The sequence below is a fragment of the Typopeltis vanoorti genome, chromosome 1, assembly GCF_054136105.1.
Source record: "Typopeltis vanoorti isolate ZY-2024b chromosome 1, IOZ_Tvanoo_1.0, whole genome shotgun sequence".
Lineage (NCBI taxonomy): Eukaryota > Metazoa > Arthropoda > Arachnida > Uropygi > Thelyphonidae > Typopeltis > Typopeltis vanoorti.
In genome coordinates this window covers 74,572,217-74,595,748 of record NC_143549.1, presented here as the reverse complement: position 1 = coordinate 74,595,748, position 23,532 = coordinate 74,572,217, and the positions used below count along the sequence as shown (strand labels likewise).

The 23,532-nt window shown below is 36.6% G+C and overlaps 1 protein-coding gene across 1 annotated transcript in view; it reads left to right on the top strand.

The window, feature by feature from the left end:
• Window positions 1–23,532, top strand: part of LOC150110095 (uncharacterized) — a 279,334-nt gene that overhangs the window by 192,970 nt on the left and 62,832 nt on the right. The window contains exon 5 of the mRNA XM_090391369.1: window positions 4,839–4,878. Coding sequence (XP_090247495.1) covers window positions 4,839–4,878 — 40 coding nt within the window. The remainder of the gene's footprint in view (window positions 1–4,838; window positions 4,879–23,532) is intronic.

Here is a 23,532-nt window from a genome sequence, read left to right as displayed (position 1 = left end):
GGGGGAAGATATGATTGAGATATATAAGCTAATCAGGGGTTGTTATCAGGTTGGCATGGAAGAGATTTTTCATAGAATGGAAGAGGGAGGGGTAGAACATGAAGCCATTGCTGGCAACTATATAAGGAAGGTGTGAGCAGATTAATGAGGAGCAGACTCATCTGACCTCTCACAATGAGTCTCTGACTCCATGGAGGTTAGATATTAACAATTATAATAATAGTAATAATAATGGTAGCATAAAACTCCTAAGAATATGGATTGCACACATTCAGCCCACATAATTTCTTTCCATTTTTCCAACAACCCTCACATTAGGACTATAAGCAATAATTTATTCTATTATTTCATGCGTTGTCCATCATCAATACTTTTTTTTCCTTCTAATTGTATAACACCTTGATTAAGTCATAGTATGTGGCTTTTTCAAGGAGTTATACAATTAGAAGAAAATACCTCATACTGGACTACTGTGCACAGATTTTGTCATCTGGTTTTCAGAAGGATGGGAGATATTGGAAATGGTCTGGAGGTGATTGACTAAGGTAGTGTTTGATATCTGGAATGTTGATTTTGAGAAAGTTCGGGAAGATGCAATTTACAGAGTCTATCAGATAGGAGGAAGAGAGGTGATATGATAGCGATGTACACTTCATGACTTATTTTTCACGGTATTAACAACACCTCACACACTTTTATCACAAAGATGTTTTATTAACGCTTATATTTTGCTGATTTTCAACTCGGCATCATCAGAGCATGACACACTTGTATACGCGACAGTGAGTGAGTGAGTGAAACAATATAATTGCAAAAGATCTAAAGTCCTATTTTTGGCACCCTCTAATGGGGAAAAAAAAAAAAAAAGCAGCTATCCAGGAGTTTTTCTTAGGATAACCGTCTCCCAAATTTTTGGCAAATTAATGCAACCATATTTGTTAAGGTTGGGAGAATTCTTCAAAGCCATTGCTGACTCAAAAAATAATCTTTCAGATCTATAACGACTCCTAAATAGCACATTCGTTTTCCTCCATCTAATCCTGTGTGAAGGAGTGTCCAAAGCATGGTCTGCCAGTCCCAACTTGCCATAGTAATAGTAGTGTTAAACTGTGAATGAAATTATTTTGTATGTTTTTGTTATTCATTCACATTTAACATAATCTACCATATAGTAAGCAAGACTTGTTTATATATTATTTGTTAGTCCCCCTGCTTAAGATTTATTATTCATGTATTTTTCCTTGAAGTTCTATTAATAATTAATTAATTAATCAAAGATATATGTATTAATAATGAAAAGACTGTATTAAATATTATTAAGCTATTTTAATTATTACTATGTTAATATTATAATATTATAAGAACTTGTATTTGATAATTTAACTGTGCATTAATTGAAATATAAATATTCTTTATTTATTCCTATTTGTAGAAGTTTAGCGTTATGCAATACTTCAATTTTATTATATTTTGTTTGGTTGTCATGGAAACGTATGTAAGTGAGCGAGCACGTTTTTGGAACACCATGTGAGAAGGTTTATTGAAAAGAGTTTTAGAAAGAAATCACGAGAATAATTTAGGCGGGAAGAACAGATATATAAGCGATGAATGCTGAAATTATTTTTTAATTAGGAGATTAGATAGATTAAGAGAGAGAGAGAGAGAGAGAGAGAGAGAGAGAAAGGAGAGAGAGATTGGCATTAGGTTGAAATCGGGGCATTCGGGAATCACAGTGCGATAATAGCGAGTCGGCAAGTCACTCAAGCAGCTAATAAAGTCTACTAGTCGAGAGGCGGTTAGCTAATAAATTGTAGAATAACAATTATAGCTACGGAAGACAGCTGAGTGACTACTAAATAGACTAGCGATATTTGAGTTGAGATTCAATTTCAGGGCCGACCTTTCAAGGACATTCAGAACCTTGAAGCAAAGCACCAAGTTACTAGAGATTAGTAGAGGCTGTAAAGTTGATGATTACCGTTAGCTGTGTTTGGAATTATAGTGCCTAAAGAATTAATTGAATGCCAGAGACATGAACAACTGTGCATATAAAACCTAAAGTTAAGGAATTATTGTGTTGCCTTATTTCATGAGTAATCAGTATTACTTTATGCAACAACGTTTGTTTATGTGTATTGTGGCCGATGATTAATTCAGTTATTGCTTAGAAGAATTATTTTAATGAGTGCCGTTTACTGTTTTAAGTGTTTACAGTTATAAAAGGTGTATATGTATAAGTAGATGAAGATAGAAGATTATCAGTAAGATTATTCCAACCATTGAAATTTCTATAGAGAAAAGTGTGTGAGTTTCATCCTAGATTTTCCCTATACTAACAGTAACTATTACAAGGATTAGCTGAAGTGTAAATTTAAGAGTGTTTGTTTGTGAAGAGGTGTTACCACAATTTTTATTGTATTTTGGAACTTAAGGAACTGTGAGAAGATTGTATTAGAGATAACAAATTTACCATTGTCTGAGTTTGTATGACAGTATTATAGGAAAGGCTGAAGTGTTTCTAATAACTTAATTAGTGATTTGATCTTAAGTGTAAAATTTGTGATTTTAAAATTAAATGTTTGTTTTTGTTAATCAAAAGTTGTATTTTGCCTGAATCTCTTTTACTGCACCGTTCATAAAATATTCGAACCAAAGCGGGTAAATTAAGTAAGTTAAATATTCTCGGCCAGTATAATTAATAACATCATATAAGGGGAAAGGTGGTTAAGAGTTGGTTTATCTTCAATTATTGAACTAATTCAGATATAAAGTGGCGCAGTCTTTAAATATAAATTTTCTTTATAATTGAATTAGAAATCAACTTGCAATCTATCAACTAGTTAAGAATATTGTAATAACCCTAAATCGGATCCAAAGTATAGATTGAGAAGTGGGATCCAACAGTAGCGAATGTATCTTTCATGTTCTTCCAGGCAGGTGTTCACTGATCTTCCTGTTTGCCAATAATAGGCCAAGTCACAGTCACAAGGAACTTCATACACTCCTGGGTGTGCTAAAGGGTGAAGTTTATCCTTAGGCGAGCGGATCAGAGTTGCCAGTTTGACATGAGGTTTGAAAGTGGTGCGAAGGCCATGTTTCAACAATACTTGGGCTATCTTTTCCGATGTACCTCTGATATAGGGAATAGAAATGGTCATGTTGTATTCTTGTGTATTAGGGGAGGGCAGAGTAATTGGCCTATGTAGTATTTTATCTATTTTGTAGGGCTTGTAGCCATTGGCTAAGAATGTATAGCGCAGGTATTGGAGTTCAGTGGTCAGAGCTGTATCGTTAGAACAAATGGCTCTGTGTGTAAGTGTTTTTAAAATGCCGTACTGTTGGATTGGATGATGATGTGATTGTTTATGTAAGTATCTTCCTGTGTGTGTGTGTGTAGGTTTTCTGTAAATAGAAAAAGATAGTGATCCATCTGAAAGGCACGTAACTACTGTGTCAAGAAATGGTAAACAGTTATTTGATTCTTTTTCTACTGTGAAGTGAATTTTGGGGGGTATTGGCTGTTTAGGTAGGTGACAAAAGCGTCCAAAGTGCATGCAGAAAACCTGCTTCTCACTCCCTTGATCACACCTTCTTTATGCAGCTTCCAGGGGATAACCTCTCCTACCCCGATCTCCTACCATTTTATAAAAAATCTCTTCAACATTGATCCCATACCCTTACCAACTTGTACATCTCTATCTAACAGATAAGCTTCATGACTTATTTTTCACGGTATTAACAACACCTCACACACTTTTATCACAAAGATGTTTTATTAACACTTATATTTCGCTGATTTTCAACTCAGCATCATCAGAGCACAACACACTGTTTACAAAGAATTTGAATATATTTAAGGCAAGGTATGATGAGCTGTGTGATGACAAAGGGATTATTATTACTATTATTATTATTATTATAACTACTTGACACCTCCAGGGAGTCCAAGGACTCATCGAGGGAGGGCACCTACGCTACAACTCTGTCTCCTCCACTCAATCCACCAACTACAATGAGCCGCAACTACACCAACACCATCTACTGCCAACCACTACTACTACTACTATTTTCACAGATAATCACAAACATCCACTCACGGTGGGATTCGAATCCACAGCTATTTGGCTGGAGAGTGGATATGCTAACCACTCAGCCAACCAGGCTGGCTAAAGAAAAAATCCGTCGAGCCGAAGTCAAACCAGCGACCTTGAGCTATCAGTACTGCCATACCCTCTACAGTCCATCGCTCTGCCAACTGCGCTATCGACAGTTATAGATGAATCTTTGACTCCATGGGATCTAAGGATAATAATTTGTCTATGAGTAATCTCTAGTTTACTCTAGCTTTGATGTTGTTACTTGTTTTTTTTTTTTTCCACCAGAGATCAGGCCAGTGATGTTAATGATTGATCAAATCAGTGTGACTTGAGCACACTATTTGGAATTGAAACATAGCTTGTTTCTTTGTATATATGATGATCACTTTGATATGAAGGTTGAAAAACATTGGAGAAGAATTGAACTAAAATTTTACTATAACAAGGTAGATGGTTCTATAATTTTTACAAATGAGCCTAGATCTCTTTTCCAATGACTTAAGGCAGTGACATGTGACAAAACCACTCCAGTAGGGAAGGCTGTGAACTATGGTCAAGTGTACATTTTCTCTGTTTAGCGAGGTATCATTTTTATATAATAGAGTTCAGTTATTCTTAACGCTTAAAATATTTTGTGCTTTGAGAAAATTTATGAGGGATGAAATTATGAGAAAAAATTATGTACTTAGGATAATGTATTCATTTTAATATTATGAATTCTTTTCTTTTTTGCATTTCCAGCAATCCACAAAATATGATTCAGCTGAGGATATTCTATTAGGTATGCTGTTTGCAAATTCTCTTCATAAAAATTATGACATACTATCTGGTAATATATTAAAGAAAAATGCTCACTCCTTTACAGAACTAACTACTGTGTCTTGCTTATATTGCATCTGAAAGATTTATTTTAAAATAGCAAAAATATAAATAACAAAGTAGTAATTAGTATAAAAATGAAAATAATGGACAAGTATAGATGTGATTTGAGGAACGAATCTTAAAAAAAAAAGAAAGAACAGTCAGCTTGATTTTGATGATAAGACATTAAAAATTCCTTTTAAGTGCATTTTTGAAATAAAAATCTGTTAAGAATGGGGTAACTAAAATGAAATAAATTAAAAAAAATTAACATATATCACTAACACCATGCTAACTTACACTTCATTTTAGAAGATTTCTCTAATCTTTCTTGTAAAATATAATATAATAGTTTAAAAGAAAATATAGTGCAGCAGTCCCCCGAAATATAATTTGAAGAATTGTATTTGGAGGGGGGGGAATTTTTTTTGTTTTTCTGTGCAATGAGTGTTAGGCTAGGGAAACTATATTGTAAGAGTGAAAAGTAGAAGGGATGGTCTCATGGAAATTGGAGCTTGAGAATGAGAGGATGTATACTATATTGCAGAGGCAAGTGAAGTTTGCGGAGAGTAATAATAGCTGTGTGAATACTGACAGTGCCCTGTATACAAATGCCATGAGCATTAGGAATAAAGAGAAAGTGTTTGTGGTATTGATTGACTCAGTCCCTTCAAATATTGGTGATATTAGTGAACTAGGGACTTGTGCTCTTTCAAGACTCTTGTTAAACAGGTAGGCCGCCAAAGCTGATGCTAACTCCTTGGATTCCCTTAAGACATGGTGATATGTCATCAAGTCATATCGTCTTATTAATATCCAGTTTTCTTAACTCCTGATGTACCTCTTGCTCATTCACTATTAAGTTTCTCTCATTTCAGTCTATACATTTTAGCTTCGGAAACACCCTAATGAACTTTTCACTGAACACCTCAACTTTGTCCACTGCAGCAGTCACCAATCATCCTATATTTATCCATTAACATCAGCATCAGCCTGGCCAAACATTATTGGGATCACTAAGACATGGTCGACAGAAGAGGATATAATAACAGGAATAGAAGTTACTGGGTACAGCATTTTTCGGCAGGATAGGAAGGGAAAGTGCAATGGTGGAGTACTGCTTATGATAAATGACGACCTATGTCATCTAAAAGTGGAGGCCTGTCTTGCCCACCTCTAGCTCACATATGGTGTGAGATAGAGGTGGGCAAGACAGGATATTTAGTGGGGTGTTGCTACAGACCCAGGAGCACAGAGGGTGGGGACTAGGAGATGTTTAGACAGTTGAGTTTGGCAAGTGCAAGATGAATGATTGTTATGGGAGATTTTAACTACAGTAGTATAAATTGGGGAGAAGAAGATGCAGATAGCAATAAAGGAATGGAATTTCTAGAATTCTTGAGGGACAAATGTCTTAGGCAGCATGTAATAGAGGGAACAAGAGGTTCAAGAGTTTTGGATTTGGTTATAGCATCAGAAGAGTTGATAATAACTGAGATGACATCTCTCCCACCAGTTGGAGAGAGTGACCATATGGTTTTGACTTGGAAAATGAATAGACATACAGGAGTATCAAAGAGACAGGAACATATGTGGAATTATAAGGCAGGTGATTATAATAGTCTAAGACATTAACTTGGAGAAGTTTCATGGAGGGAGGAATTGGAAGGCCGGGATATCATTAGTTCGTGGGAAATTATGAAAGAATATTTGTTAGCAGCAATGGTAAGTTGTATACCATGAGTGAAGAAGAGGACACAATTTGCAGTAAAGTGGATGACAAACAATATTAAACAGGAATTGCATGTGAAAAAGAGGCTATGGAAGAGATATAAGGAGACAGGTGAAGAGAAGATGCATGAAGAATATAAGACACAGGCCAGAAGAGTGACTAGTATGGTAAGGAAGATGAAACTGGAATATGAGAGGAGATTGGCTCTAAGATCCAAAGAAAATTCTAGGGAATTTATTAGCTATATGGCCAGTAGGAGGAGAAATGACTGTGGATATTGTGGGATAAAAATGGGAATAGAGTGACTGATGCAGAGGACATAGTGGAATTGTTCAATGAACATTTTATTGGAGTATTTCATCCTGGAGGAGTCAGTTTTAATGCTAGAGGGATAGGGCAGGTTCGAGGTTTAGAGGTACAGGAGGAGAGCGTGTTTCAAATACTGAGTACTCTGGATGTCAGTAAAGCTGTGGAACTGGATGGTATTTCACGACGAGTTTTGTTAGAATGTGCTAGGGAACTGACATTGCCTTCGACCTGGCTTTTTCAATGAAAATCTGGCTTCAGGAAAGGTGCCCATTCAATGATAAGATAGTGCCATTGCATAAGGGTGGTAGCACACTGGAAGTGTCTAATTATAGGCCAGTTTGTGTGTCATCAGTAGTTGTTAAGATCTTGGAGAAAGTAGTGAGGGACCGTATACAGCTTTGGGCAGATGAGGGTAGTGTTATCTGTGAGAATCAACATGGATTTGTGAAGGGGTGCTCTTGCTTTAGAATAATATGATTGCCTTTTATAATAGTGACAAGAGCAGTTGATGAGGGAAAGGCATATACTGCTGTATTTTTTTTGGATTTTACAAAGGCATTTGACAGGGTGCCACATGATAAGCCGATACTTAAGTTGGAGCACATGGGTTTAGATGTCAGGTTAGTCAACTGGATTCAGAATAGGCTGTCTGATAGGTATCAGAGAGTTCTGTATGGTGGAGCAATATCAAGGAGGCAGAAGGTTACAAGTGGGGTTCCACAGGGCTCGGTACTGGGTCCTGTATCGTGTAACCTTTGTATCAATTACATTGGCAATGGATTGCAAGAGGATATTCAGTTGTTTGCAGATGATGTGAAGAAGGAATATATGTGGAACTACAATGCTAGTGATTATGGAAAGCTTAAGAGACAACTTGGAACTGGCATGAAAAGAAGAGTTGAGTTGGAATGATGTAAATGCTGTGTAGGCAATAATCAAGAACTATTTAACTGCAGTAATATGTGAGTGTATTCCAAAGGTGAAAAGGCTAAACACAGTGGGAGTAAAATGGATGAAAGAAGAGATTAAGCATGAAATCTGAAAGAAGAAGGCTCTGTGGAGGCAACATTAGATGAATGTTGGTAATGATCGATTGCATGAAAAGTACAAAGAGCAGACTATGAAGATAACTCGGTCGGTAAAGGCAGTAAATTGGATATGAGAAGAACTTAGGCAGTCAAGCTAAGAAAAATTCTTGTGAGTTCTTTCAATATGTGGCAAAAAAAAAAAAACATCCATTGGTAACCATTGCAGAGGATATAGCTGAATTATTCAATGATCAGTTAATCAGCATTCATTTTTGAAATTATGGCTTCTACAACCGTGTTAAAATAACTCTTTTTATTATCCCGACGTTTCGATCTTCATATCAAGATCATCATCTAGAGCATACACATAAATATACAAGACAAGTTGTGTTACATTTCAAACCGTAAGCTAGAGAAACGATGATTTTGATCACATGCTACTCACTGGCATGACCTCTAGAGAAGAAAAAAAAAAAAAAAAAAATTACATCAAGCTAGATTTAATTTATGATTACATGAATAAACATTCTTGCTTACAGATGGTTTTCCTTCCAGTAACAGTGATGTCCTATTTCTATTATTACAATTGTTATTTTTGATTTAAAAATAAATAAATAAAATATTTATGAATTACAACATGAATAAACATTCTTTCTTATAGATTTTTTCTTTAACAGTGATGTCCTATTTTTTAGTATTAAAGTTGTTATTTTAGATTTAGAATCCTGTATTTTTTACAGTCCTGTTTATAGTTGTTCTTAGAGAGGAAGAATTCGTGTGATGAATATATGCCTTCCATATGTATGGGATTTTTAGACCATCATTATTGTTTAGATTAGGGTGGTTGATAATAATCTCACAAGTTCCCTTCAATTTGAGATTATACCATGTTTTGGTGTGATGTAGACCAGTGCTTCCCAAACTTCTGGATGTCAGGGCCCCCCTTTGCAAAAATTAAAATATTTCACTGCCCCCCTCGAAAAAAAAAATCGTAATAGAGAGATATATTATTATAATATTTATTGTATTTATATTCAATACAAAACATACACAGCGAATATTGCAAAAATCAAATGCATATATTACATTTTTTGCCTCTTACCGTTTGGTTCTGAAGACGATGCAGGCTTTTCTGGTAAAATATGAAATACTGTCCTTTTTTTTTGAGTCTGTTTCTGCTTCTTCTGATTGTTCGCGGGAATTTTTTTTTATCAGCCACTTATCCATCTCAGGGTTAAATTTTTTAACGTAGAATAGATCAAATAATATCACCACTTACCGATACTGGCACACCACAGACTGATAACATGAAATTAGTGAATATTACCTGAATAAGGGGGACCAGGAATATTTTTCTCTTTTGTGACTTTTCTCCCTTTAAGGCAATAAGCCTAACACGAAACAGACAGCAAAGGCAGGTTATTAAAACGTGCGGTATTAACAAAAGATCGCGCAACCGAAAGATAAAAGCATAGCTGACAATTGAGTTGAAATGCTAACTCTCTTCAACCGAATTCCATATGTGAAACTGCCATAACATTCATTATATATATATATATATATATATTACTTAGTTTTAACACTTTTACGAATTTTAACATGTTCGGTTGAATTTTATTACTGCCTTGGGAAATCGAACTCACGCACATCTAATTAATAACAATAGTTTTTAGTTAGATGCTGTGTTTGCCCATGCAACATATGGTTTTGTTTCAGTCTATACAGCATAGTTTCTGTATGAGGGGGACATGTGATTCATTAATTAGTGTGTTTTTATCCCAGTTGTCTCTAATTGCACTATTTGTTGAGAAATATATTACACAGACTCCTCATACCTTATTCATTGGCATAATAAAAGTACTTGTTTTTATTGCCTCTGCAGTATAGTGGCTGTTAGGGAGGGCGTGTTATTTACCACTGCAAGCGAGTTACTATCTCCGCACATGAACTTGTTTAAGCTTTTTTTCATGTGTGAAGTATATGCAAAACTTTTATTGGTAACAGAAAACTAGCTCGGATGACAGTGATAATATAAAACGAATTTTGATATGTCAACAGTCCCTGATTACGAACACGTGATGAAAGGGACAGGAAGATTTGGAGCTTCCCTGGAGAGCATTCGAAGTAAATACAATTAACCACCGCTTTGAAATGAAACATATGAATAAGCAATATTTACTAATATTCATTAAGCGCCGAAATACGCAGGAAGCAAAGTTTGTGAACCAACACCAATGTGTGAATTTTTCCATTAAAATATAAAAAATAACAAAAAAGAAATAATAGAAGTTAAATACGTTTCTTTTAAAATAAAAAAATCTACTTAGTCTTAAAACATTTAAAATTTGTTTTCATTATTTCACGCCCCCCCTCAACAAAACCTACGGCCCCCAAGGGGGCCGCAGCCCACAGTTTGGGAAGCGCTGATGTAGACAACTAGTGCTTTTTCAGTCAATTCTATGTAAGGTGTTCAGGGCATTTTTTCCGAAGTGCCACGGATGTAGGGTATGGTGATGGCATTTTTAAAATCTTGTTGACGAGAGGGACGGGGAATGGGGGAGGAATTCATTATTTTTTTGATGCTGTGTTCGCTGTGAAAAGGAAAAGAACAATTGTTTACCCTTCCTAGACACCTTAGTCACGTGCCTGCCTAATGATACACTTGCCTTCACTGTATACAGAAAACCCACACACACAGGCAGATACATTGACAAACTCTCCCACCACCACCCCTCACAACAATATGGCATCATTAAAACCCTTACCAAGAGAGCCCACAATCTTTGTTCCAGTGGAACTGCCCTCACTACTGAGCTTAACCACATACACAGAACTTTCCTCTCCAATGGCTACAGCGAACACAGCATCAAAAAAATAATCAATTCCTCTCCCATTCCCCGTCCCTCTCATCAACAAGATTTTAAAAATGCCATCACCATACCCTACATCCATGGCACTTCGGAAAAAATAGCCAAGATACTAAAAAAGTATAACCTACACACAGCATATAAGCCCTACCGCAAACTGGCTACCCTTCTCCGTTCTACAAAAGATCAGCTCCCTCCTCTCTCTCTGCCTGGAGTTTACAAAGTACCCTGTTCCTGTAAGCTTGCGTACTTTGGACAGATAGGCAGATCAGCATCCATCCGCCTGGAGGAACACAAGTTGTACATTGTTAAACACAACTATGGCCATTCAGGCTTGGCTGACCATGTTTTGGACACCACCCACAGAGTATCATGGAAGAAAACCACCATGCTCCACCACAGCAAATTCAAGAAAGAGAGACTTTTCTTAGAAGCAGCAGCAGCTCTCAGAAACCAACCAAATCTTAACAAATACGGTTGCATTAAGCTTCCGAAGATTTGGGAAACAGTCATCACCAGAGGTCCCACCTTACATTCCAGGCCGCCTACTACTGCCCTTAGAGGGCGCTCCACCTAGATAGGACTTTAGTGTCACCCACGTGGTTGGGCTTAGTATTGTAAGTTTTTGTGTGCATGTTACATTAATTGTCTTTGTAATCCCCGTAGATGTCCTAGTGACTAGGACAAAATATAGGAAGTATTAATTTCTATTTTAATTCTTTTTGAGTGTTGTAAAAAATCCATTAAACCTCCAACATAATGTCTTCACAGCACTTAAGCCTCTACACAAGACTACTTTCTTCTAATTTCGTATTTCATACTTTTTACAGTATGTACACTTCACATTTGATATGATTAAAGATTTTCGTATTATTATCTATAAAGCAAAGTTGTCAAAGCACATCCTTCAGGCAGTCTGTGAAGTATTCTACGAAATTTGATTTTGAACAAGAATAAAATTAAACATAAACTGAAACTTCAACAGTCTGTTTTTTTTTTAAAATATTTCAAATAATTATCTTGAATTAAGTTCTTTGACAATAGATAGAATGTATTGTCAACTAAGTGGTTAGACGAAATTAGCATAAAAAAAAGTAAAACACGCAATTGTTTCTACAAGGTAATGCAATATTTAAGTAAAGAAAGTATGTAAGGATCTCTTATTCTGTACTGGCATTAAAAATTGTACGATAAAATGAGAAAAGCAAAAATAAAAATAATTTCTATATTTTTAATCTATCCAATATAACTAAAAGTTCAGTTACCTAGCATAGAACAAGGAACTGCGTTTCTTGTTATAAGCAACTGAGACATAGCCTGGCTGGCCGAGTGGTTAGCGTATCCGCTCTCCAGCCACAAGGCTGTGGATTTGTATCCTGCCGTGGGCATGGATGTTTGTGGAAATACTAGTGGTGGTCAGCAGTAGATGGTGTTGCTGTAGTGCAGTCAGTTGGTGGATTGTGCAGTGGTCGGCAATAGATGGTGTTGGTGTAGTGCAGTCAGTTGGTGGATTGTGTAGTGGAGACGGAGTTGTAGAGTAGGTACCCTCCCTCGATGAGTCTTTGGACTCCCTGGAGGTGTATAATAATAATAATAGCTATAATCAGTGGTGTGTTGGGACCGGCTCGTGTGAGCTGGTTGTTAAAATTTTTCAAATTTAGCGAGCCGGTTGTTAATGTATTTAAGTTGGGCGAGCCGGTTATTAAAATTCTTTATGAAAGGATAGATGATGAATGGTGGTTATATGCTTTTTCTCGTAAATATTTTGAACTTGTATAATAAACACTTAAATATATTATTATTATTATCAAAAATAAATGCATGAAGGAGAATTCACAAAACACAAACTCAATTTATGAACGGGAATTTGGAAACGATTTTATTTACTAAACAATGTCTGTATTCATTAAAACACAAACACGTTATCAAAACTCCTGAATTGGGTATTTGAATAAACAATAATGCCTTATTTTTTGGCGAATTTTCAAGAACTTGCAACATTAAGTTCTTGGAAATGCAACATTTTTGCACTATCAATAAATACAAAAATTCGTCGCGATGGCTACAGTCTCTGGTCATTTGATCGACTACGAGTAGTAATATTAGTGTTACTTTTTTTTTTTTTTTTTGGTTCAGGATTTCATCTGATAATAGGTAAGTTGTAGGTAATATAGGAAAATTTTCTTTAATATATGTTTTTATTTCGGTTTTTTTTTTTTTTTTAATAATTAAAATAATTGTAATCAGGGTTAGAGTTTTGCAGTCAAAAAATGGATATAGAACTTTGTGAAGAATTAAATTTTTCATAAAGTGAGCCGGTTGTTAAAAATTTACCAACACACCACTGGCTATAATCGCGAGATAATCTGGTTAAGTGTTCTCTTCAGTGTGAAGGATTATCACACCTCCTAATGGACATGATGACCAAATGGCACTTCTTATCCATGTTCTTTCAACAGATAGCATGCATCATATCCAGATTTTGCTGAATGTACTTTTAGATTAGCCTAAAAGAAATAAACACTTTCCAAGTTTTACAGAAAGAAGAGTTTTAGTAGCATGGCTGAAATACTTACATGGTTTGAAGAGTACATCCTGAAGTTTACATGGGTAAGTTACATGTGTGACCCTTTTGTAACACAACAAATATCAATGCGATAGTTCAGTCCTTGCCAAACACTTCTCAGCATGTCCATGTCAACAGTCACAGCAGCTACTGTGATGCGTTGTTTAAGATCATCCACACTTGTAGGGAGGGGAGGAACAAAAACTGTCCTTTATGTACCCCCATAAGAAGTAGTCACAGGGTGTTAAATTCGGACCTCTTGGTGGCCCATATGTAGCCACCAAGAAGTCTCCCACCTTGGCAGCCATATTGCTCGACTTACATCAAGTGCGCTCATGTGCTGCTGATGTCACGAAGACAAATGAAAAGCGGATGTTGTAAACTTGAGGACTTTTTCTATAAAACAGTACTAAATGCTTTCTGATGTAACAAACAAATTTCAATTTATAAAGCGTTTAAACTGTCTATTTCTTTTAGGCTAACCCAGTATATAGACTTCCTGGCCAATTGGGTGGTTAATATATGTATTTTTCAAAGTACACATTTTTACATAAAAGTATATGTGTTTTTTAATTTTTTTTAATCTTTAAATTTTAAGTACAGGTAACCCCCTCATGACACGGATGTTAGGTTCCATAGAAATGCCGCATTATATAAATCATGTTATGCAAGACTCAGATCACATAGAAAAAGTAGGGTTATATTCCCAAATCAGTTTCTTTTTATTATATAAACAACAATGACATATCCAACAAAAATATTTTTTTTCAGGTAATTCATGTAATTTAAGCTGTGAAACAAATACATATGCATACATAGTAAAAACTTATAAAAATTACAATTGTATATTCAAACTTTATTGCACATAATGCATAAATGTTTTAGGCAAAATAAAATAAGGTGCATGCTTTAATCATCATCACTGTCTTCAAAAATAACATTTCATAGATGTTCTTTATTTACGAGTGGCCGGACATCTTCATCACTTGAAATCGCTTGGACATCAGTTATCGAGTCAGTAATAAGACCTTGCTTACTACTATGCTGCAATTTTTTATTAACTTCATAATATGGAGCTAAACAAATATCCAATTGTCTTGGATATTACCAAATTATGAATTTTCCAGAATGCTCCAATGAGGGATCATTATCCATAAAATAACTTCCTAACTTTCTTGCTAAGTCCAATCCTTCTGCTAATTTCTTTAAACTGAATTCTTTAATGGATTCATCACAATTAGAATCTTTGGCAGAACTTTCCCTGCCTTTTGGTTCAATGTCATCTATTAATTGTACCGTCCGCATGGTTAGCCTAGTAGCTATGTGCTTCACAACCATATGCCTAGGGAAGGAGTGTCCTGGGTTTGATTCCCGTTGCCGACGTGAGTAGCTTTAGGATCATAGCCAAGTCAACCGGTCTTGGGTGTGGACAGCAGGGTTTTTCCCCAGTTTATCTGAGGTTTTTCATCCCGCAAGCAGGTAAACCGGCCCCGTGAACACACGGATCTACAGCCATAAATACTTAACCCCCCATGAGGGGGCTCAACTTGTCCCAATAGGGACGGGGGAGAAAAGGGAGGAAACTCGATATGAATAAATAAATAAATAAAAATTAATTGTACCAGTTTCTCCTCATTTAAATCTGTTTCCATATCAATTAATTCACTAATTTCGTTTTCAGCCATATTGCAAAAGCCCTCTTCACCAAAAATGTGTACGACGTTTATTATATGAAGGAGCTCGTAATGCACTGGAGGTAAAAATTTGTTCTGGAACAGCGTCAGGCCATTTTTTTGCTTCCAGCAAGCATTCAGTGTAAGGGGTTGTAATTCCTTAATGGACATAGAAATAATTTTCACACAATTCAATATTGAAAACTCTTTCCACGCTTGAGGCAGTGTTATGTTTGGATTAGATTCCATTTTTTTAAAAATTATTTTGGATGTTCGACAAATATAATATGACTTAAATGTTAATATTCCTTGGTCGAGTGGTTGAATAAGTAAAGTAGTATTAGGCAGCAAAAAAGTCATTTTAATATTCGGATGTCTTAAATTTGTTGGGTGGCCTGGTGCATTATCTAAAATTGGTAGAATTCTGATTTTTTTTTTGTGTGTGTGTGTGTGTGTGTGAATTTCTACATCGGGTACAAAACACTTAGATTCCCAATTTTCAAAAATGCTAGCTTTAACCCATGCCTTTTTGATGGCCCATGGACTTGTTGAGTCATTTCATAAGAAAATTTTAATTTTCTCTTCGATAGAAATAGTTTCTTTTCAATGTTATTTTTTCCCCTTTTGTTACATGTTTAGTGGCAATATTACATAATAATAATATTAATTCAGGGGTGGCCAACCTTTTATAGTTCATGCGTCAATTTTTTCATTTTTTAGTTAAGATGCGCCATACAAACTTATACCACTTTTCAGCCCTTTTAAAATATGGTAATATGGATATATTTAACAGTTATGCATAAAATGATTTATTATATATATGGTAATAAAGACACCTTTAGTAGTTTTAAACAAAAGGATTTCATATAAAGACAAGATAAACATTAATTATTTTATTGAGACTTGAAATTACTTTGCTTTTGCTAAGTTTGTAATGTTTGGAGTTAAATCAGTTACAGAAAGCATCAAAGAGTTTTTCAAATTTGAATCAGTCAGTCACGATCGTAGTTTGTTCTTAATCATTTTCATTGATGAAAATGCTTGTTCGCATCTGTATGTAGTTCCAAAACGACAGATATAACTCTGAGCAAATGTTCTCAGTTCTGGAAAATGTTCATAGGGCAACGATAGCCAGAAATTAATTATATCAGAAGCATCTGGGAGTGATGGAAGGTCATTAAATTTCATTTTCAATAAAGAATTGGTTTTGAGATCAGTAAGTTCCATTTGTATGTTACTATGCATCGTCAAGATTTTTTGTTCAGTTACTGAAAAGGGATTTATAAATGCAGTCTTTTTCTTCGGCAAAATCGCTAAAATGACTGTTAAAGGACTCTTGTAATAACCCAAGTTTCTCTGTATATTCTGTAAAGTTGCCATTATCTTCAACAGATTCACTATGTTCTTTTAAATGTGGAAATTGACTTAAATCTCTGTTTTCCAACTGGGAGATGAACAGTTTTAATTTCATTTTGAATGCACTGATGTCATTTACTAAGCTAGGAAACAATTTTTTCTTGCCCTGCAGTTATTTCAAATTTAGATCATTGAGGCGGCTGATAACATCAACTAAAAATGCTAAATCAAATAGCCATTTCTCATCACACAACAGGGCTTTTTCCTCATGCAGCACGTCCTTCTCTTCCAGAAAATTACGGACACTTTCTTTCAGCTTCCAAAATCTACTGAGAACTTGTCCTTTAGAAAACCAGCGCACCTCACAATGAAGGATGAGATCACCATATTCCATATCTAGCATTTCACAATATTCTCTGAATTCTCTTCTGTTTAACCCTCTTGATCTGGTTTTATTCACACACTTTACAACTGGTATCATAACATGCTTCAAATTTAGAGTTTTTCCACACAGAGATTCTTCATGTATAATACAGTGATACTTTAGTAGAGAACGACCTTTCAAGAAAAGTTAGTCCCAGAAACTCTACCTACAATTGACGGTGCTCCGTTAGTGCAAACACTGATGAGCTTACTAGAATCTAGGTGTTGATTTTCTAGACATGACTTTACTTTGTCAAATATGTCTGACCCTCTGGTTTTTCCATGAAGTGACTCAAGACTGATAAGTTCTTCAAAGATGTTAAAATTACCATCAATTCCTCTTATAAAAATGCTTAATTGGGCTACATCACATATGTCAGTGGATCCGTCCAAGGCTAAAGAAAAGAAAGAACAAGCATGAACATGGTCTTTCAATTACTCAGTAACATCATGGGAAAGTTCTTCGATGAGTCTTGTAATTGTTTGCTTGGACAGAGCAGTTTGGTTTACTTCTCTTTCAACATTCTTATCACTAAGACATTTTACAAATTTTTCGAGACAGGGCTTAACTTCCTCTCCATCAAGGAAAGGCCTTTGTTTTTTACAAAGGCAATTTCATAAGACGCCTCCAGCATTGCCACACTTTCACAACTTTGTTTCACAAATATATGTTGTCTCTTTTTTATTTCTTCCTTTTTCTTAACCACATATTCTTTCTGAAACTCAGACCCAGGAACTAACTTCAGTTTTTCTTCTAATTCAGCTTGATGTTTTCTATAGTGTCTGTTAAGATCATGTCTTCTATTATCTGAGAGAGAGTGCTTTCACAAACAAAGCACAACGGTTTCCCTGAAGGACCCGCAATAAATAAGAACTCATTTTCCCACAGTTCATTAAACTGGTGTTTGCTATCACCTTCTGCTTTTCTTCTGCTCATTTTCTTTTGCAAAGTAATGGGTAACTGATTATAAAAAAATATTTCAAAAAGTAAAGCTTATTATTAAATAATTTATTTAAATTATTTTATCGTTTTAAACATTATGAACATTCAAAAACAGTTCTACAAGTTTTAGATAAGATTCCTGTTTTCATAAAGGCTTAATACAGTTCTGTAAGTTTAAAAATCACATATATATTTTTTTTTCATAGAGAGTTTTTGTCTCTCTCTCTCATAATATATTATGTCCAATGAAATACGAGATCGCTTCCTGCCATAAAATGTCGATCAGCTGGCCATCACACACACAACCCAAACATTCTCATTACGAAAGCTTTGCTGATGATCAATTAAATTTTAGGAATAAACCTACTATAAGTAAATAAAGAGGAAAGATATTATATAAAAAAACCCCATAAAAACACACCAATACAAATACACCGAATAATTGCGGGTTTCAGTAATCAGCAAATTAGGGGAGCGGGCAAGAACTTGACATACGCGTTCAAAATGAAAACATTTATTTTTAAATTTACAGAACTATATTAAGCCTTCATGAAAACAGAAAGCTTATCTTAAACTTAATGAACTGTTAATAAAAACATAAAGTTCAAAAACACAGAATTGTTCACTGTCACATCGAATCAGAAGTTCATCAAACATTATGACACGAGAGTCAGCTGTAAACTGATTGAGTAACTGGTGATGCATGTGAGTATTTGCCGGTGCCAGCTGCTTCAAGATCAAACGAGTATAATAAGTGCACACTCTAGAATTCAGTGGTATGTTAATTGTGTGTTTATATAAATCATATACAAAATTTTTTAAAATTTTTCTCTGGGTTCAGTGCGCCACTTCAAATCATGCAATGCGCCATAGGTTGGCCACCCCTGTATTAATTAAATGTTTGCTCTACAGAGATATCGCACAATAAAACTGTTTATAAGCTGTTCTAAATTTAAATTATAACTTATGTCTGCCTCTATCGATGTAGTTGCTAGACTAACCAATCTTTCTTGGGTCACAAATAATTTTTAATCAGTTTAAGCTTGGAAAAAGTTCTTTCTGCACGTCCTACACTAACAGGAATTGTTCATGTAGCAACGCTGCCTGCCACAAAATGGCTGAATGAGTGCCCTTATTAAGCCGCACACTGAGGCAGGCTGCCTCTATGTTAAACCCTGTTGACACTACTGACCCTCCATTACATATTTCCTTCCCTTAAGAACTGAAGAAATTCAGTTCTTAAGGGAAGCAAAATAAATTTTTTACATAAAAAATCCTTACATATTAATTATGTAACTCACTAGAAAATAAAGAGCTCAGCTTGAGATTAACACATTCGTGATTTTTAATGTGCTTTCCAGGCAGAAAACAGACAATTTTCAACAATAAATACTTTATACGGTAAACAATTGACGTACATGTGTGTTAAAGGGTATTTCCCTAATATAAATATAAATAAATTCACTACTTATAACTACATTCGTGATATGGGCAGACAAAACAAAGGTAAAATTTGATTTTACCTTTAAACAACAAAGGTAAAAATTGATTTTTAAGTCATGCAGTGAAAAATATACGAAAAGATAAATGGTTACTACAGTTTGTAGAGACTGTTATATCAAAACAGAGGTATGGGAATGCTAGCAGACGAGAGGATGAAAACAGTAGGAGAGACGGAATGAGAGAGAGATATGGAAGTGCTAGAAGAGGAGAGAATGGAAACGGTAGGAGAGATGGAATGAGAGAGAGGTATGGGAATGCTAGAAGACGAGCGGATGGAAACAGTAGTAGAAGAGACAGAATGAGAGAGGGATATGGAAGTGCTAGAAGTGGAGAAAATGGAAACAGTAGGAGAGAGGGAATGAGAGAGATGTATGGGAGTGCTAGAAGAGGAGAGAATGGAAACAGTAGAAGAGAGAGGTATGGGAATGAAAGAAGAGGAGAGAATGGAAACAATAGGAGCGATGGAATGGTAAGAGGTATAATGTATGGTGACTCAATGATCCGTGGTGTTCAGGATAGGATGCGTGAGGAGTGTTTGCCAGGAGGAACAATAGAAAGGGTGGCTATGGCAATTAAGAGAAGTGAAAGGGTGGATGAGATGATTGTGATGGTAGGAACGAATGACTTGAGTGGTAATGTAAGTCGGGCAGCGAGAGATATGAGATTTTTGCTTGAGACTGTACGGAAGAAGACAGAGAGAGGAAAAATAGTGTGCGTGTTGCCTAGGTATGATAATGATGAGCTGAGCAGAAGAGCGGTGATATTGAATGGCATAATAGCGAGAATGTGTGACAAGAGAGGACTGGTATATGTGGATGCTTGGAGTGCGTTTGAGGAAAGAGAGGAGTTGTTTGCGAGAGACTGTTTGCATTTGAATGAGGAAGGACGTAGGCATCTGGAGAGATTGCTGTTCTGAACGAGTCAGTGTGTCCCAGGGAGGATGATAGCAGGGGTGGCCTCTTGTGGGAATGGATACTTGGGAGAAGGGAGACAATGTCAGGTAAGACTGAGCCCAGTGGAGTCTAGAAGGGATAATGCTGGGTATAGAAACAATGGCATTTATATGCTGTATACTAATGCCAGGAGTATCCGGAATAAGGGAGAGGAATTGGTGGCGCAGATAGCATCAGCCAGGCCAAAAATTATTGCGATCACTGAGACGTGGTTGACAGAAGGGGATATAACAACAGGAATAGAAGTCACTGGGTATAGCATTTTTCGCCAGGATAGGAGGGGAAAGCGTGGTGGTGGGGTGCTGCTTATGATAAGTGATGACCTATGTCCTCTAAGAGTGGAGAATTTGGAAGGTAGTGAGACAAATGATTTTGAGAGCGTATGGTGTGAGGTAGAGGTAGGCAAGACAGGATATTTAGTGGGGTGTTGCTACAGACCCAGGAGCACAGAGGATGGGGACCAGGAGATGTTTAGACAGCTAAGTTTGGCAAGTGCAAGAAGAATGATTGTTATGGGAGATTTTAACTTCAGTAGTATAAATTGGAGAGAGGAAGATGCATGTAACAATAGGGGAATGGAATTTCTAGAATTCTTGAGGGACAAATGTCTTAGGCAACATGTAACAGAGGGAACAAGAGGTTCAAAAATTTTGGATTTGGTTATAGCATCAGAAGAGTTGATAATAACTGAGTTGACGTCTCTCCCACCAGTTGGAGAGAGTGACCATATGGTTTTGACTTGGAAAATGAATAGACATGCAGGAGTATCAAAGAGACGGGAACTTATGTGGAATTATAAGGCAGGTGATTATAATAGTCTTAGACGTCAACTTCGGGAAGTTTCATGGAGGGAGGAATTGGAAGGCCGGGATATCACCAGTGCGTGGGAAATTGTGAAAGAATATTTGTTATCAGCAATGGTAAGTTGTATACCACGAGTGAAGAAGAGGGCGCAATTTGGAGTAAAGTGGATGACAAACAATATTAAACAGGAATTGCATGCGAAAAAGAGGCTATGGAAGAGATATAAGGAGACAGGTGAAGAGATGCATGAGGAATATAAGACACAGGCCAGAAGAGTGACTCGTGTGGTAAGGAAAGCGAAACTGGAATATGAGAGGAGATTGGCCCTAAGATCCAAAGAAAATCCTAGGGAATTTTTTAGCTATGTGGCCAGTAGGAGGAGAAATGACTGTGGAAGAATGATATTGTGGGATAAAAATGGGAATAGAGTGACTGATGCAGAGGACATAGTGGAATTGTTCAATGAACACTTTATTGGAGTATTTCATCCTAGAGGAGTCAGTTTTAATGCTAGAGGGATAGGACTGGTACGAGGTCTGGAGGTACAGGAGGAGAGTGTGTTTCAGATACTGAGTACTCTGGATGTCAGTAAAGCTGTGGGACTGGATGGTATTTCGCCACGAGTTTTGAGAGAATGTGCTAGGGAATTGACAATACCTTTAACGTGGCTTTTCAATGAAAGTCTGGCTTTGGCAAAGGTGCCCAGGGAATGGAAGGAAGGTAAGATAGTGCCATTGCATAAGGGTGGTAACAGACTGGAAGTGTCTAATTATAGGCCAGTCTGTGTGTCATCAGTAGTTGTTAAGATCTTGGAGAAAGTAGTGAGGGACCGTGTACAGCATTGGGCAGATGAGGGTAATGTTATCTGTGAGAATCAACATGGATTTGTGAAAGGACGCTCTTGTTTTAGCAATATGCTAGCCTTTTATAATAAAGTTACAAGAGCATTAGATGAGGGAAAGGCATATACTGCAATTTTCTTAGACTTGGCGAAGGCATTTGACAGGGTGCCACATGATAAGCTGATATTTAAGTTGCACCACATGGGTCTGGATGTCAGATTGGTCAACTGGATTCAGGATTGGCTGTCTGATAGGTATCAGAGAGTTGTGTATGGTGGAGCAGTTTCCAGGAGGCAGAGGGTTACAAGTGGGGTCCCACAGGGCTCTAGGACCTATATTGTTTAACCTTTATATCAATGACATAGTCAGTGGATTGCAGGGGGATATTCAGTTGTTTGCGGATGATGCGAACTTGGAAGGATTATTAGTAATAGTGCAGATGTGGTAGCCCTGCAAGAGGATTTAAATAAGCTAGATAGATGGGCAAATGAATGGGGGTGTCAGTTTAATGCAGCAAAATGCAAGGTCTTGAGGTTTGGGAAACATCGATGGGATGCTGCATACTCTATGGGAGGAGTTATACTGGAGGAAGTAGGGGAGACAAGAGATCTGGGGTTGATGATTGATAGAAACCTGAAGTTTAGGGGACATATTGCAAAGGTGGTGAAGGTAACACAGAGGATTGCTGCTATTATGAGAAGGACACTGACCTGCAGAGATAAGAGGGTTATCATTCCGTTGTATAAGTCTCTGATCAGACCACACTTGGACTATTGTTCTCAGATTTGGTCCCCAGGATTTGAAGGGGATAAATTAACCGTGGAAAGGATACAAAGACGGATGACAAAGATGGTTTCAATACTGTACAAGGATAGTTATGAGGATCGGCTGAGAGAATGTGGACTGCAGAGTTTGGTGGATAGAAGAAGGAGAGGTGATATGATTGAGACTTTTAAACTGTTGAGAGGTGGTTACAGGGTTGACACTGGGGAGTTCTTTCGCTTGGTTGATCAGCGGGAAGGAGTGATGACAAGAGGCCATCCCTGGAAGTTACGAAAGGAAACTGTGAGCAAGAGGGTAAGGAGTGGTTTCTTTGTGTGGAGGGTGGTTGAGCCGTGGAATGCATTGCCTGGTGGAGTGGTGGGAGCGAGAACGGTCAGTGGGTTTAAGGAGTGGTATGATAAACTTTGTGTTTCTCAGAGGGGGACTTCCCCTCGATGAGTCTTGACAGACTTTGTCTTAGAAAGGACCTCCCTCGATGAGTCTTTTGACTCCTTGGAGGCCTGAATAATAATAATAATAATAATAATAATAAAACCCTATTGTATGAGTACTGTGTCGAACTAGGGTTACTACAATTTGTAGACCACGTTATATCGAAACCGCATTATATGAGGGTTGCCTGTACATTTAAAAAAAAAAAAAAGTAAGGGGCACTCCACTTAAAATTGCATCAGGGCATCAGGACCCCTAGAGCCAGCACTGTAAGTACCACCATTGTGTTTCATTCAAGGCAAGATTTAACAATTCAGTAAAAAGTCAGTAATAAATCCACAAGGCCAATAATCACATAGA